The 17,508-nt window shown below is 35.5% G+C and overlaps 1 protein-coding gene across 3 annotated transcripts in view; it reads right to left on the bottom strand.

The window, feature by feature from the left end:
* Positions 1-784: 784 nt before the first annotated feature.
* Positions 785-17,508, bottom strand: part of Spec2 (CDC42 small effector protein Spec2) — a 74,731-nt gene continuing 58,007 nt past the window's right edge. Inside the window, exons 1-5 of one of the 3 annotated variants that reach the window (XM_071690823.1) lie at positions 10,399-10,664; positions 8,397-8,460; positions 6,279-6,462; positions 5,283-5,483; positions 785-4,413 (exon numbers count right to left, since the gene is read on the bottom strand). In XM_071690823.1, coding sequence (XP_071546924.1) covers positions 5,283-5,483; positions 6,279-6,359 — 282 coding nt within the window. In that variant the 5' untranslated portion in view covers positions 6,360-6,462; positions 8,397-8,460; positions 10,399-10,664 and the 3' untranslated portion in view covers positions 785-4,413. Of the gene's footprint in view, positions 4,414-5,282; positions 5,484-6,278; positions 6,463-8,396; positions 8,461-10,398; positions 10,665-17,508 lie in introns of those variants that run through there. The other 2 variants (XM_071690821.1, XM_071690822.1) reach the window with 2 other exon arrangements.

The following is a 17,508-nucleotide window of genomic DNA, read 5'->3' as shown; positions in this document are numbered from 1 at the left end:
AGGGAGGTAAATTCAAGCCTTAGAGAGAAGGTATGTAAACTGTTATGATGGGAAGGCCTGGGAGGTGTCAGTTATTTTTTGCTGATGACATGGCGCTGGTGGGATATCCAATGAGAAACTGCAGAACTTGGTGTCTGAGTTTGGGAATGTGTATGAAAATAGGAAATTAAGAGTAAATGTGAGAAAAAGCAGTTATTAGGTTTAGCAGAGAAGAGAGACAGTTAGTTAGGGTGTGAGTTTGAATGGAATTATTTGAAAGAACTGAAGAGTTATAGATACCTGATATGTACAGGAAGGAAGAGCAGCCTTTGAATGGCCTAAACAAGAAGAGAGAAGATAGCAGATATTACAATATGTATGATTTTATGAAAGATTAACAAGATGGATATTGATTAGCACCAAGCGATAAATGAATTTCACAGTGGCGGATGAATGTTGTTGTGTGCATGTCTATACCTTTCTCTTTATCTTTTTATACTTGTTCACCATATCTTGTTTAAGTGAGGTAGCACCAGGAACAGCCAAAGAAAAGGCCTCATTTACTCATATCAATTATCTAGCTGTCACGTGTAATGCACCAAAATCACATGTGCAACTGATGTAGCATTTCACATAATTGAACATAATTCCCCATACAGATCCCTCATTCATCAAAGCCCCTTTCTAGCAAATACACTCATTTTTCCTAGAATATCACTGTATCTACATTTATATATAACCTTATGTGTTACTATCCACTCTGCTACTGTAAATGAAAAAAAAAATGTATAAAATAAGACAACAGTTACTTCAGCATTTTATTTGGTACTACTGCCAGTACTTCACAATAATATTAAAATTAAAATCACTATGCATACCAACGACAGCATTACCAAATGGAAGAACCGGAGACTGAGAACTGAGATGAAGTACAATTGTGCCATATTGAGTTTACTGAGCACCTTCCACTACTATACAATTTACTGGTCCTTGTGAACATAACCCTAAATGAAACTCACATGTTCATCATACTTGCACGTGCTAACCCTGATTAAAAAAATCTTTAACAAATTCATTTTCTTTGGGGCAATACACTGTATCAATTGTAAATTTGTAACACTAGGATCTCTTATGAATTCAAATGCAGGAAGAATTATGTGTTCAAGTTTGGCTACAGTAAATGAATGATAATAAAATATGGTGACAGCAGATAAGACTAGATCTAAAGACAAATGCCATAATTTGATTTACATCTACCTCTTAGTATCAGTAATGAAATATATCAAATACCTGCTTGTCAAAAAAGGAAGTAAAAATCTGGATAACTAAAAAAAAAAAAAAAATATAATTTATGTTACTTCACTGTCATACAAACCTTTCACCAACTCGTGGTATTCAAATTCACCAGTAACATTGACTGGGCATGCTTTAAATGCAGTTCAGTGAGTGAAAAACTTAATTTCTTTCATACAATATCCTTTAAAGGAAACATCATAATATTATTACATAAAATAAAACATCCCAAATGATTAAAAGCAAAATTTTAATGCTTTCTAAAATTTATGGAACATCAAAGGAAGAACTATATTTTGTGACAGGAATCTACAGTCCTGGCTACTAACACCTATGTCTCAAGAGATGTTCGGAATGAATTCACCAATGACAGGATTTATGAACACATAAAACATTAACTTGACTTAACATATAACATACAACATGAATATCTGTTTAAATATATATTTTTTTCTAATTCAACAGTAGACAGTTAACACTATTACCTTAAAATGCCATCATTAAAATGTATATAATAATTATTGAGTACAACTTGGCAGATGATAATACAGTAGTTCTAATTCACTATCATATTAGACATTCTTCACTTTATAAGGCCAGTGTATAAATGCAGAAATTGGTCATACATTGTTACGTGAGCTAAATGTCATTACCCTTCTGGGAGCAAATATAATGTATGTCATGATAATGCCTAACATTCAATGTTGTTAGTTCTGAAAACTATTTAATGAGTAAACCATATGTTCTCATCATTAACAATGTAGGTTTCTGACATGTAAAGGCAAATATATGAAGGGTGAAAATTGGATGGACATGACATTGTCAATGAGGATCCCTGGTCCCTCAAAAGGTAAGGTACTGACTGGGTTACAGAAGGCACGGGATAAGGCTAAACAGTCCCCCAGCTAGGAGCTCCAAGAAGGACATTGCAAGTAAGCAAACAACTGTTAGAAGGGCACAGTTCTGTATCCTAAAAACAAGCAGATAAACTTTTCTGTAAAAATATACCATATGAGGGCAGTTAAATACTATGTATAACAATCATTTAGTGTTTTTTCTGTGCCCCTCTACTCTGAATGCAGGAAACGACACATGGACCATAGTTGTATATAATGATTAATGTGTATCTGGAAACACTGAGAAATACCTAAAGCCTGCAAGTATCCACTGCTCTGAATGTACAACAGATACACTGAGACAGGCAATATATCTTAATACTCCTCACTAGCTGGGGCATTGTGCAAGGTCACAACATGAAAGAGTCTCTTCAAAGTTTCTCCTGGGTAAGGTTTATGTTGGTGAAACATGCAATAGGTCTACAAAATGGCTCTCACAGAATACTTGATAAAATAGAATGTATGGTGGAGATAAAAAGGCAGGCACTGCACCTTAATACTCCTCACTAGCTAGGGCACTGTGCAAGGTAAAAATATGAGTCCCACCAAAGTCTCTCTCTTGATAAGGTTTGTGCTGGTAATACAGGCATTGGGTTTAAAAACTGGTTTCACAAATCAACTTATTCAAGATGATATAAGTGATCAAATGGCAAAATATAATATTCATCCTTGATGGAAGTTTGGAATGCTTAGCATACCACATGGTTCTTTTTTGCATACAGTAATCCACAATGGAATGAGGGGATTGTCAGAGTTAAATAAATGGCACCTCCATGTATGAAACTATATTCACTGTCTACCTGAGTGATTTGCACCTAGTACCTAGATCATGTGTGTACTGTACTTAGTTGTATGTGTACCTTGTTCATTCATGTACCTTACTTCATACACAATACTTTCCAAAGGAAAATAAATTTGTAAAAATGTGATTCTGAAATCATGGATTACCTTTCACAAGCTTCCATATCGAACTTCTTTTTTTCCGTATCATGACAATAATCAATCATCATTTGTCTCTTAAGACTATGAATGCTCTTTATCTGGTAATGTATATAAACCAATGTGCTCACATCCAGAGAGATTTCCAAATAATGTGGAATGATAAGTGTGCAAGGTAAATTTGTATCATTTACAGGACAGACTTGTTACAGAATAGGACCAACACATGTAGGTTCAAATGATGAAATGCTTGAGAACATCAAATTAGTAGATCAGCCTTCCACCTATATTAAAACTCCAATAGTTTTACTTCCTCCCTAAATTAACACTAAATCAAATAATTAAATATATTATATAAAAATCTCTTATTCCAACACAAACAGGATGATTAATGTGGTTACTTACATTCTTACATATATTCTGTATTTGTACAAAAAATAAGGAGACATTACCCCAGCCTTAAAAACTAAAATGACACTAACTCCTTGTCAAAAAGCTCCCAAAGCATGACCAAACCCAAATTTGACTGCCCATGGAAGAATGTGCTTCAAGGTATGGCATGATGAGATCTACACCATGTAAACATACCATAACCTCTTAAGATGCCTTATGGCAAGTTATTGAAAAAAGCGGCAGATACTGCAAGTTGAACACTGGAATAACTAACCATCTGTGAGATTTATGAGAATCCATCAAGTCCTAAAAAATATTCTTCACTTCACCTGAAGATTTCACAGCATGAGAACAGTTAAATACGATCTAATAAAACTATGACTTTCCATTTGTGCAAGCTTTGCACAACTGATGGTCTAAAAGAAGACTAGCAGTTATACAAATTTACTGTGCCTATGTCAATTTTACTCTCTCCTTAGAGCTTGAGTCACCTCTGTGATGCTAAAAAATGCCTAGTTAAAAATTTGAGCACAGAATAAGAATACTTAAGTCAAAGTATATGAAAATATAGAATAAACTCAGATCTAAGGGACATCAGATGCAATCTTTCAACTTTCACACACATTTCAAAATAAATGCTGGCTGAAGGAGTTAACAGTGAAGAAATGGTTCCTACTAACCTTAATGAAGTACACAAGACATTATGAGTCACAAGATGAGCCAACAAGTCTTGCAGTACAAGACGTCCAACCTGAATATAAGGAGCACCATGGACATGAGATACAGCACAGGTTAACACCACCTATATGGCAAGATCTAAATCTTCCAATTTTGTAAAATATAAAGAAGTTGATCCCGAGCCTGGATTGCACGGAAGAACTTTTTGTCAGCTTTCTGCTATATCATTCATTCTCTGAAATATATGAGAAAACCGAGTTAAAGATACAGATACTGTATTAATTATTAATGAGTGATTTAAATAACGTTCATTTTTCAGCAAATTCCATTTTCCTTTTCTTAATACTGTTCTGTTCCCTTGATCTCCACTGCTCTATTCATTATACCCCATTAGTATTTGTAGCAACTTGCATAATCATACACAATCTTCCCTATCATTCTCCTGGTAACTATGAAGTAAATTATGGAACATCTTCAGCAACAGTATGGCTAAATACTTAAAACATTTTGGAATTACAGAAAAGGAAGAAAATTTTTCGAGGAAAAAATACCAATCTCCTTAAAACTCGACCTATCAATATATAGTACACCTCCTTGCTCTAATACAGCAGAATGGTACAAAGTAGATTCTTTCCCTGATATTCTGGTTGCTCACTATTTCTACACCTGTACGTGCTGAAGACCCAGAATAATGCTAGAAACATTTGTTGATAAATTCCATATACTGACACAACTATCATATTTGGGTCAGGTGCAGCATTGTTGCAATACAAAAACAGAGTGCAAGAAGAATGAGGGATGTCTCACCAAACATAATCAAAAAGAAGAAAGAAAAGCATAGGAAGATGAAAGTAAAATAAAATTACAAGATAAAGAAAGAGGAACACAACTGTGCTTAAAACTGTGTTATTTGAAAATATGCACACAACCAGCAATGGATTAATGGTCATGCTGCGGTGTATTCATCTTGCTCATTTGGATAAACACAGCATAGATAACAGGAAATGGGAACTATTTCATGATAACAGGGAATGGAAACTATTTCATGTTATGAGCAAGTGTTTAAGGTAGGAAATATAAAAAACATTGGCAAGTGGCACATACTTATGTTCTTTGCACTGGTACGACTGTCATCATGTGGTTGTGTGGCAAAGCCTCTTCATAGCCTCCTTTGCTCTTCATTTGTGACTGTAGCTGGGCCAGTTGGTTATTGCCCATTTGAACATCACTTGAGCCAATATGTCCTGTGTGGACAAAATTGGTTGGCTCTCCAATCATAGAGCGATCTAAGCGCCGCCGTCGACGCTGCAATGGTGAATAAGTTGATAACACATTTTTAGAAAATATTTTTTTGGTGGAAAACATTAAGGATTTTCTCATGTTCTGTTGTAAGAGTAAGATGCATTATGCTGCTAGCACTGCCACTTTATTTAGCAAAAATACTCATACTACCATCAACACATAACAATCTTTAAATCGAACATTTCTAAACAACAGTCACATTCCCTGCCTTGCAAGTTAGCACTTTCTTCACACGTAACTTCTGCATTAGCAAGATAGCACCAGGAACAATGAATAACAGCCTCATTTATACACATTCAATCTCACCATTATATGTATCGAAAGTATTGCTTACCATTCACAGCTAAATCCCACAGACTAATACAAACTTTCACATACCTTAGACAACATAATATGCTGCATATCATTACTGATCTTTACCAGCTCTTTCTTTTGCAAATTAAACTTTATGAACATGGCACTACATAGGGGGAAAAGAGGAAACTTCCAAAAGCAAAATTAAGTATCCAAAAGCAAAAATAAGTAAATGATTACCAATTATTACTATCATGATGTTTAATTTTGGTTTTACTATCTTACTTCTCAACAAAAACATACAGATAGCATAACAAGCAATCATCACTACACTTACCCATTAAAAATTGACAAAAAGATACAAACTTCAACTTCCTTTCATGAAAGGATTAGTCAAAGAGCAATAAATCAAGCAATATGCAATCACTGACTATGACTAATATGCAACATGACCCAAATGCTAACAAGGATGTACCAGACAAAGAAGGAATACCTTAAACTCACCTGTGGAGGCTGTTGAGTGATGCAGCAAGCAAACCATTGGCCCCACACATCACCAGCCATTGTTGAAGAGTAGATAGGCATTGGTTCTCCAGGTGGCACACACAACCAGAGGTAGGCACGGAGATTTGCCTGTATGAGTTGGCGAATCTCCGAATCCCTCAAAACAGGATTAGTCTTTCATAATCTGTGGATGCCATATAACTAAAGTAAAAATTGCAAACTCACTTTTGAAAATAAAAATAAACTTTTCAAGTTTGAATAATGATAAATGCAAGGAACTGAAATCTATGTACTACATTTACAAAGACAAATATCTATTAACCATAATGAAAATATCTAGAACATTACAAACTCGAGCCTTTTCAACAAACTCCCTGCAACCATCAGAAACACTGAGATTCAAAGAGGAAAAATCAAAGAGGGCTCTGAATAGTTCTTTTACTCTTTAGGCTTGAGTTCGTAATGTTCTAGATATTTTCAGTGGTTATGTAAGAATACAGACCATGCTTCCAAAAGCTTGGTTGACCACCAACCATACACAACATCTTGAACTTTGCTTGGACTGTAGGTAAATCAATGGATTAGTCCTTTGGCTTAGACAGCATAATGTTCTACATTATATATACCACCTTATTAGCATTAGAAACTAATGGAAAATCTTATGGACAGGCGGTGTTATATGTGGAAAGCAGATAAAAACATGGGAAAAGTAACTGGGACTATTTGTTTTTATCCAAGAACAATTAAGTAACTCTAAAGTGGGGAGGGTAATGAGGATCCTAAAATGCTATGCTTAAGTAAAGTAAAAGTAGGTGAAACATTTGTATAAATCAAAAATGAATTTCCTCAATCAACCATAATTTACCTTGCAGTATTCTGGATATTTAAAAAATATGCTTGTTATGATTTGAGTTCGCATTCAATTTTAAGGCACTGCATGGGTTTGAAAGAAGCATATGCACACACTACCAGGAAACTGGATATAAAAACGTCCAGCAAACATTCTTTATCATAAGGCAAGTAGCATTAAATGACAATGTCAATACTGTAATTTGAATAAAACATAAATCAAGGTAAATCTTGAACCCTAAGTGAAGTTAGGCGAGGCTTTCAAAGTTTCTGTTGATCTCTAAAAAATAATTCACCTCATTTTACATCAACACCATATTCCCTATGATCTCACAGGCATCCTCACAATCAATTTATTCATTAACATGAAAAAAATTATCTAATTGATCTCCACTAGTGTTTCAAAAATTTCACCAACTTACAAGGGCAGAATCATCATTCAATTAACTACTGAAGAAGCTCCTGACTAGAGTAGCTACTTTTTAAAATTTTTGCTGGGTAAAATTTGAAAGATCAAAGAAGCGAACATTCTTGTACAGAGGACAACGTATCAGTTTCAGGTATCTCGCACAATTTTCACAATGAATACCTATTTGACAGATCTATTTGACCAAATGAATGAAATTATCAATGTTGCACACAAACAAACATGTGGTTAACAGCTGCCAGAATTTACATGAAAATCTGACATAGGAGCCTCAACAAGAGTCTCCAGATTAAGTGCGAAACGCTTCTCTGAGTAAAATAAAGACAACCTTGTCCCAAGCATGTGCTTTCTGAGAATTAGAACTTTTCTCTGAGCATGAAAACCTTTTCTTCAGTAATCATGCCAACACAATTATTTTCGAGGCACACATGTGACTTTGCATTTGTACAAATTGACAACACTCCTTTTCTAGGAGGAAAATCATGTGTAAATAGGTTTGAGACATTTCTGTTATGGGTTAAAATAAGTGGATCCCTGTAATATAGCTGCTGGTGTGATCCTCTTAGTAAATAATTACAAGATATAAAAAGCCCCTTTGTATCGTCTTTGTACATTATGCAAAGATTCTATGCATGATCACAACTTTGAAAGATATCGAACCTTTACAGTGATTATATCAGATTCAATGAAAGGAAAAGTAAACTGTTTCTGTCCTTCAGTATGACTTGAATATAAGCAATATACTCAGTCATGATGACACAAAAGTAAAAAAGGTGCATTCACTTAATATCTTAAAAGTCAAAGGTGGAAAAAATTCTTGTACTTTGCAACTAAAAACTTACCCTACAGACAAAAATGCAGCTAAAAACCGAGGATCAAAACCATTTACTTGTGGGACAGCTGGGGCTGAGACGAGAGTTAAACAAATCAGAAGGACACACCAAGAGTTATGGAAAGAGCACAGGCTGAAGTACTGACTGTACAAGAAATTCTTAGATGATACACTATGGGAGAACATGAGCTACATGACAAAGGGGTAAAGGATTATGTCTGTACTGCTAATGGTACAAAGCCATATGCTTAAAATTCATGAGAGAGATGATAAGATGTGGTGAAAGAAATGATAAGGCTAAAATTATATTGAATGAAGATGCAATACTATGATGAATCTTTGAAGATGTTGTATATGTACAGGTTAATCTCGTCAAGATTTCAACTTCGTACGCAAAGTAATATATATATATAAAGCATTGTATTAGAGTGGAAGTTTTTGTTCACTTTAAAACAATGGACTTAAGCTGAGGAAGGGTGAATGACCTGAGAGACTATTCATATCAATACTCAGAAGTTTATTCTTGAGACACAAATGAATCCCATCATACAATGAGATGCCTGTAATACAATATTACCAACTGCAGCTAGCTAAAACACTTGCAAACTCTGATGAAAAGCTCCATATTCCCATATAAACTTATGTACTAGTCTTAATCTCACATACATGAGACTATATGTACTGACTTACTACAACCTACTCTTTTTTGTTACATTTTATAGATAAAGGCACAGACACAGTTGCTCACGTCAAGAATAAGCCTGATGAGAAGATAATAAAATGTATCTATAGTTCTTAAAGAAATGAAGTATTGCACCCAATTCGTGGAAGAAAATGGTGAATGAGATCTAAAGAACATGGGGGAAGTAAAGAGTTCTAGAGTTTAGTCATGGGTAGAGAGGGGAACAAACTGAATCTAACTGTCCTCTGGATGCCTAAGCTGACACTATATCAAGATGTAAAAACCTACGATTACTATTTGTATGTCAAGAAAACAGAGCCTTACACTCGTGTTGCTTCACCTTTTAACTTTGTATATATTCATGACATCTTTACTCCTACAAATGAATGTATGTACGCACATACAAGGCTAAAAAGATAGGGCAGCAAGAGTGCAAAACTCTTTCCCTGTAAAACACGAAGAGTAATCACACACACACACACACCCAAGTATTGGTCAAATACTTCATGACCTAGACTGAGAGAGATGCAAGTAAACAAGCAACACTCTAGCATAACAGCCTACCTGAAGAGAGAAGCAACAGTGTAATGAAGAGAAAGGAGTGCAATTTGAGGTATGAGCAGGTGAATCAGGTTAACTGTATCTCATTGAATTCTATCAAGAAGTGCCCCCCATATATATATATATATATATATATATATATATATATATATATATATATAAGTGAACAATAATAAATACTGGCATGGATTAACTCTCAAAAGTCCTAGGAACTCTTGCAGAGAAACCCTTAAGGTCTAAAAAGAACACCATTTTTTTTCATGCACACATGGCTGCCTCTTTAATTATCATCATATTTTCTTGTGCAGATAAAAAAGTTCTAAATCCACATGCACTTCATCTCCCTATATAAACTACTTGCAGGAAACATGTCATATGAACCTATTCCAATGTATCCCATATGCGTTAACTACCAAATGACCTTTATTAACCTTACATGTGGCAGCTACTGTCAGCTGTATCAAACACTCGTCACGAACCAGTACCACACAGAGTACTAGTAACGTCTTAATAAATCAAATCACTGCCATGGTTCTACTTACATCATTAAGGTTCAACCCCCACTACTACTTGCACCACCTGTGATCTATAATAAATAATACGGTGTTGATGAGCCCCAACTGTCATTAACCTACATTCCTCAAAATAACCGGTAACCTGAAAAAGGCAGTTCTAACGTCGTTTCGCGGTGATGGATAGCCACACTTGCACTCCCTCGACGTCAAACGTGCACTTACAAAGAGACAGACACTTATAATTCAAAACTCACTGCGGTTTTGAGAAATTTAGTCGCCCGACCCAGGCGTCAAGACAGATGGGGTGAGCTCTCCCTCCTCAGTAAACAGGTTTTTCACTCTTATTTCATCTATCTGGGTCTTTCAGGCCAACTAGGTTGTTCCCACCTCACTACACGGAACTTATAAGAGCGCCCAACAGGAGAACGGAAGCACTACTGTTATGATAAACAAGAAAATCTACGAAAATGACCAACACCTCTGTGTCTCCAATTACTCATGAATGTGTCCGGACGCAAAGTGAAAACACATGTCAATTAGCAGTTAATACTTTGCAACATTTATAAAATCAAATATATAAAGTGATAATAATACATTAAATTAGTATTCTGTAACGAAGATAAAACGCTGAGGTTTTTGAAGATTTTCCATATGACATTATACTTAAAGCAGAAGTCCGGGGAAGAGATTCGAACATTGTTCCTATATCCTGACCTTAGCATTCAAGAAAGATATATCTATTCTTTTTACTGACTACACAGCATAAAAGATAAAATACATTAAAAATATATATCTAATAATACGTATGGAATATTCTCATCACGTGTTTGAGAACAATAATAGCATTTTGATTGATTTATATGTCTTGACGTATTTTTGAATGATGAGCCTAAAGAGCTGTCTATTTGTAATCAATACTTGTATTGACTCTAGATTGACGACCTTTCATTACATTTTGACATGGTTCATTTTATGGTATATAACAAATGTGGGGGTATACTGAGTTCAACGAAACAAGAATAGACAAAAGCCAATGACCATGAAAATAGGTTTGTTTAACTGTGAACGCCAACAGATGAAAAATTGTCTTTTGAAAATTACTCTGAAAGGCAAAAGCTGTTATATTCACTTCAAACTTTATCCAAATACAATTGTTATGTAAGTGTGTGTGTGTGTGTGTGTGTGTGTGTGTGTGTGTCTGTATATGGTTGTATGTCTGCAAATTTGTCTGCATATAAACTGCTCGTTTGTAATTAACTTTCAGGGTATACAGGGGAGGAGCTACAGGTATATAAGCCTCTCTAAACCACATATTTCCATTGCTCTGGTTTTCACTTTCCTTGTGTCACCAGCACTCAATCATCAGCAAACCTGTTTCAGAGATACATAACCCTTGTTCGAGGCAATATTTCGAACGTCAGTCTTGTTGTGTTTTCTAACCGAATATTGTCCAATTACCTCGAATTAGACCATGTAATTAATCCTTAATTAAAGTCCTAAATTCATATATCTTAAGGACCTTGAAGATTTCTCCGCCCTTAAGTGATAATTCGAGTATTATTTCTGAATCGCTGTGTAAGGCCTGTAGGCAACCAGCGCTGTCTATTTCCTCGAAGGTAGACACCAACTGCTGAAGCAGATTCTAATATAAATGATATATATATATATATATATATCGTGATTATATTGCTGGGGCTTGTATAGGTAGATGAAGACAAATTTTGGACATTGACCGAGAGAGGAATGACAATTCGCTTTCACAAGTTTAACAACGCCTCAGCTGGCTCCATTTATCTTTATCTTTCACCAAATAACAAATAACCAAATAAATAACCAGGTCTGGTGATCTATTACTTTAACATTTGCTTAAAGTTTACCTTCACTGGTAATTCAAAACACGAAAGCTTCTTATGTTGCATGTACGAATTCAAACAACATCTTCAAATGCAAAGTTTGACCCCAGAGTATTTCAAATAAATTATTCATGTTGCTCAAGATATAGAGTAGCACTCTCAATGCTAGGCGTTACTCTCGAATGCTAGGCATTACTCTCAAATGCTAGGCGTTACTCTCAAAATGCCAAAGTCCAGGAGAATCATAAGGTATGAGCCCCTCCTTCAAGTCTACTCTGCCTAAGATTTGAATAGTTCTTTCTGTAGAAAACACCCGTCTGCAATCTTACTAACTGTATCAGCAACTTGAAAATGAAACTCATTATCGACAAAGATATCTGTATTTTAAGCAGTATCCCTCTCCTCTCTCATTTATACATCTATCATTCCAGTTTCTTGGTACAAAATACTTTGAATGAGATCCAAACATCTGCATTTGCAGACTAAATGCCACTTATCTTCATAAACCTTCTTAGATCCTGTATTTTGCCTTCGATGCTTCCAAAGGAAGCCGATCTCATCCCCATTCCTTAAGTATAAGAGTTCTGGATCCTCTTTGGAAAGTCCATTTTAAAACCTGACACTTTCTCCCAAATTACGCGCTTCTAAATAACTCTGGCCATTTAAATTTTCCAAACAGTTTGATGAAATCACATTATATTGTCATGATCATACCTTTATAACATATCTATCGTAATATATCAATTATTCTATATTCCTAACCTTCTTGTATTTGGTCAATACAGTTTATCTCTAGTTCTTCTTGTATCTTCCCTTGAATTTTTTCCCCCCTACCATCACTTCTCACACACCTGGTACCCCTTCTCCACTTCTTTCACTAAAAACTCGCGAAAATTACAGTGACATTGCTATTTTCTCAAGCTTTCTAATGCCTCAAACAATGTTTGAATCATTCTAATACGACACTGCTATTTTCTCAAAAAACTTCTAATACCTCTAATGATGTTTGAATCATTCTAAATTATCTTTTCCATTAAGTGCGTGTGGTTCTCTTCCATAAAATCTTAATATTAAAAGTTGTATATGTGTGTTATTACCTATATGTAGATAGAGGGAGGGAACCTTACACTCCTCGTGTTTTGTGTGGTGCCTATATACATAATTCACCTGCTCGTTTAAACACACTCCTAACTAAATCACCTTCTACTCAAACAAACTCCTAACTAAATCACCTGCTACTCATTCAAACAAACTCCTAACCAAGCAGGTCATTTCAGTCAGGCAATTGTGTATAATTAGAAAACGATGTATAACAGCACTAAAGATAATCATAAACTAAATAATTGATATATGGGGGCCGACGTGTGTCACTGGGGTGACTTAGGACATATATAACCCACGGGGGTAAACCAGAGAAAGGTCTGTAGGGCCTGGCTGTGTGGCTAGGGGGTGGCTTGTGGTTGAAAGTGCATTGTACATGAAAGCTTGGGGTGTGGATGTGAGCGAATGAATGAAGTCATTTCCTCATCTATTTCCTCGTAATGAGGGAACTATAGGACATACTGAGCAACAGAACAAAGAAAAAAAAATAATATGATCACCTTTGGTAATGCTAAGTAACGGATTTTTTGTCTAATATACAGTTTATTCGCAAGAAACTCGTAGATTAAACAAAAAACGTTGCACGCCATTTCTGAGTGTTGCCATACAATGTGTTTGTAAATAAAAAAAATGTGTCATCCCAGCGATGCCTGTAATCAGTCCAGTTAATTTGGAGTAATCAATTAATTGCAAGTTATGGGGAATGATGGATGTGATTGATCTCAAGAGCTTTCAAGTCTTACTGTAGGATGCGATTAAAAGGCAAGAACGGAAACAAGAATTACCTGACTTATCATCAAAACTAGGACGTCACATCCGGTACAAGACGAAAGTCTCCCCCCACAGCTTAACTCTCTCTCTCTCTCTCTCTCTCTCTCTCTCTCTCTCTCTCTCTCTCTCTCTCTCTCTCTCTATATATATATATATATATATATATATATATATATATATATATATAGGCATTAAATCAAGGGATATATATGCGTACTGAGAGCATATATATAGTCTTTAGAAACAGACCATAGCGTACCCCCCCCGTAATATTCGATCGCCGTTTCCTGCATTCGCAAGGTAGCGTAGTGGGTATCAACCAGTAAATTACATACATATTTCAGTACGTTACATGATCACAAAACGGATGTTCGTCGTTCGGTATACTGTAGAGCTACAGAGCGAGACAAGAGCTAGAGGATTTAGGTACTCTTAAGACAAAGATTCTCTGTGTCACGTTTTCTATGAGTTTTCCGCCCGCATACGCTTCAAACAAGCGTTACTGTGCATCTCCTAACGCTAAAGATCCTGGTTTACGCTTGATTCATGCCTGTTGTGTGCCGTTGTACGCCTGTTTCATTCCTGTTGTGTTCAGACGCCTTTTCAAATCCTATCGTACAGCTGTTGTACGACTGATATACACCTGATGCACACTTGATATACGCTTGTCATATGCGTATTGCATGACTCCTGTTGCACGCTAACGGTTCGCCTGCTACAAGTCTGTTGTACTCCTGTTGCACCTTGCCAGTTGAACTCGCATTGCACGTCTGTTGTACTGTTGCATGACTGTTGTACGCGTTACACGTATTCCGTTTGTACGCCTGTTGTACACCGCGAATCTATAAAACCATCTATCTTAAAATGTCCACTTTCCCAACACTCTACATCATGTCTTATCTACAAATCCCCTTACTAAACTAAACGATTTTTCCCCCCCCAAATGGTTTATCTGGAAATATTTCTTAAATTCCTTCACTTCCTTCATGTCTTCTTTCTATGTGCTTCGATTTGTCACACTTACTTTAATCATTACGAATTCATGTGTATTTCTTTTTTCTACATATTTTCTTTCACTCATCTTTCTTAAACTTCTCATGACGTATTGTGTGTTATGTCACTAGATCGGCAGTGATCATTGGTTTACAATAAAAACCCACTTATACGAAGTGGTGAGACTTTAAACAAGTTACCATATTCGTGAGTTTCTAAATATTTACCCCAATCTTAACTGATGGTAATATATCCCTATTCGTTTGAATAAAAATGAATATAAAACATTAACAGGCAGAGTATAATTCACCTGAAAATGTATTATAGTGTGTAATTGGGTGAAATTCATCTTAAAATGGTGCTGGACATAAACTACTATAGTTTACCATAAAATAAAATGCAGTACTTCCATTTTCTGTAAACTATCATATTTTACATTTTCGCTCTTGATGGTAAACTCTTCCATTTTTCTTATGTACGTAATCCATTAATCAGTAAAGCACTACTTCAAGCAGTCGCCATTAATAGCTTTGGATAATGAGTGAGCTTGTAACGATAGTGTAGTGTTTCTGGAATGGAATAAGATCGGCGGAGCGTAATTTGGAGGATCACGTCTCATTGTAAAATGTGAAACAGATGAAACTGTGGTTCAGCGCCAATTCCCAGTTTCCCCTGCAGAAGCGACTCATAAGAAGATTAAGTTTCCCCTGAAGATGCACTTCATGACAAAGCTAAGTTTCCCCCGTTAAAGGACTTCATCGAAGCCTAGTTTTCTATGTAACTGACACCTATACAGATATACTACACCATACAGGCACTAAATACAGGTCCTCTCCGCTTGTATAGACACGCAATATAGTACTTCAAAAAAGTGTAAACTATTCTATAAATCTTATTTTGTACGCTTTTGCAAAATTCATATCAACAGACTGTAAAACAGATGTAAAAAAAAGCGTGTCGGAGAAGGACGAGATAGATTATCTTATCTTTCTTCTTAAGATAAAAACACGTAGGATATGTTATTAATGCATTCTAGATGAGAAATTACAGCGATACAGAGTGTTTACATAAGATTGCATATATATATATATATATATATATATATATATATATATATATATATATATATATATATATATATATATATATATATTCAAACTATTCGCCACTTCCCGCATTAGCAAGGTAGCATTAAGAACACAGGACTGGGCCTCTGAGGGAATATCCTCACCTGGCCCCCTTCTCTGTTCCTTCTTTTGGAAAATATATACCTCGAAAACTCTAAGGGGAAAATGTAATCAGGGGAGACCATTATCTGATCCAAATAATAGAGCAAGAAAATCATCTACATAGTCAACACAGATGTAGCTAAGTTCATAGACCAGGCAAAAACCTGAGAAAAAGACAAACCATTTCTATATAACTATGAACATAAACATCTCTTGGAAACTGTGGGGTGGCTATGGGAAGAGCAGCGAGCCGTAGGTCTGGTAATTATACTTGGAACTTAATGGTGGTTGGGAATAGGCATTAATAAAGCTTTCGTAGAAAACGGGGTCAGGAACCATAGCGTTAACTCTTACAACGAATTTGTGAACTGCATGAGCCATGGGAAGCTACACTCACTACAGCAGAAGTGATAAACAAGAGGCAAATATAAAACTCTAAGCCAACTGCTAAACTACCACATAACACTCAAAACAAGATATAAATAATATCTTTCATAATACTCTCATACAATATTGGAAAAAATTTTTAAGTATATCAATTGATCCGACCTGTTACTACAAATTTTTGGTAAGTATAAGACCTTGTCCCTCCCATGTTTGAATGTATAGTAAAGGTTTTGGCTTAGCCACTTTCACCTACTAATAACTATCAAATCTAACATTTAAATCTATCAAATCTAACATGTGAATCTATGTACATAGTCAAGACAAAATTTTAAGGTTGTAAGAGACACGGGCATCGCAAATGTAGACCTCTCATCCATATACACATATTTACAAACCTATATATTGAAATTTTGCTTCTTCAAAAGTAATCATAGAGAAAAAAAATACAATTTCTACATATATGTATTTATAATTTTCTCAACCGAAGTCTGGAACCCATACTAGGAAAAAAAAAGTTATTATCAATAGCTAACTCAAAACCCAATTTAGAAATCAACTCATGATGGAAGGCGTAACATGAGCAAGCAAAGGACATGTAACTTGTCCTTAAAAATTAATATGCGCATCGCTCCCTCTGAACTCATGATCACTGCTTGCTTTTAGTCTTTGGCCCAAATATTATTCACCACCCTAGTGTAACTGCGCCATAATGATTCACTATCCTAGTCTATATGCACCATAATCATCCACTACCCTAGTGTATCTACACCATAATCATCCACTACCCTAGTGTATCTACACCATAATCATCCACTACCCTAGTGTATCTACACCATAATCATCCACTACCCTAGTGTATCTACACCTTAATCATCCACTACCCTAGTGTATCTACACCATAATCATCCACTACCCTAGTGTATCTACACCATAATCATCCACTACCCTACTGTATATGCACCATAATCATCCACTACCCTAGTGTATATGCACCATAATCATCCACTACCCTAGTGTATCTACACCATAA

The sequence above is a fragment of the Panulirus ornatus genome, chromosome 49, assembly GCF_036320965.1.
Source record: "Panulirus ornatus isolate Po-2019 chromosome 49, ASM3632096v1, whole genome shotgun sequence".
Taxonomy (NCBI): domain Eukaryota; kingdom Metazoa; phylum Arthropoda; class Malacostraca; order Decapoda; family Palinuridae; genus Panulirus; species Panulirus ornatus.
Note: the sequence above shows the minus strand (reverse complement) of the source record. Positions and strands in the feature narration are given on the sequence as shown.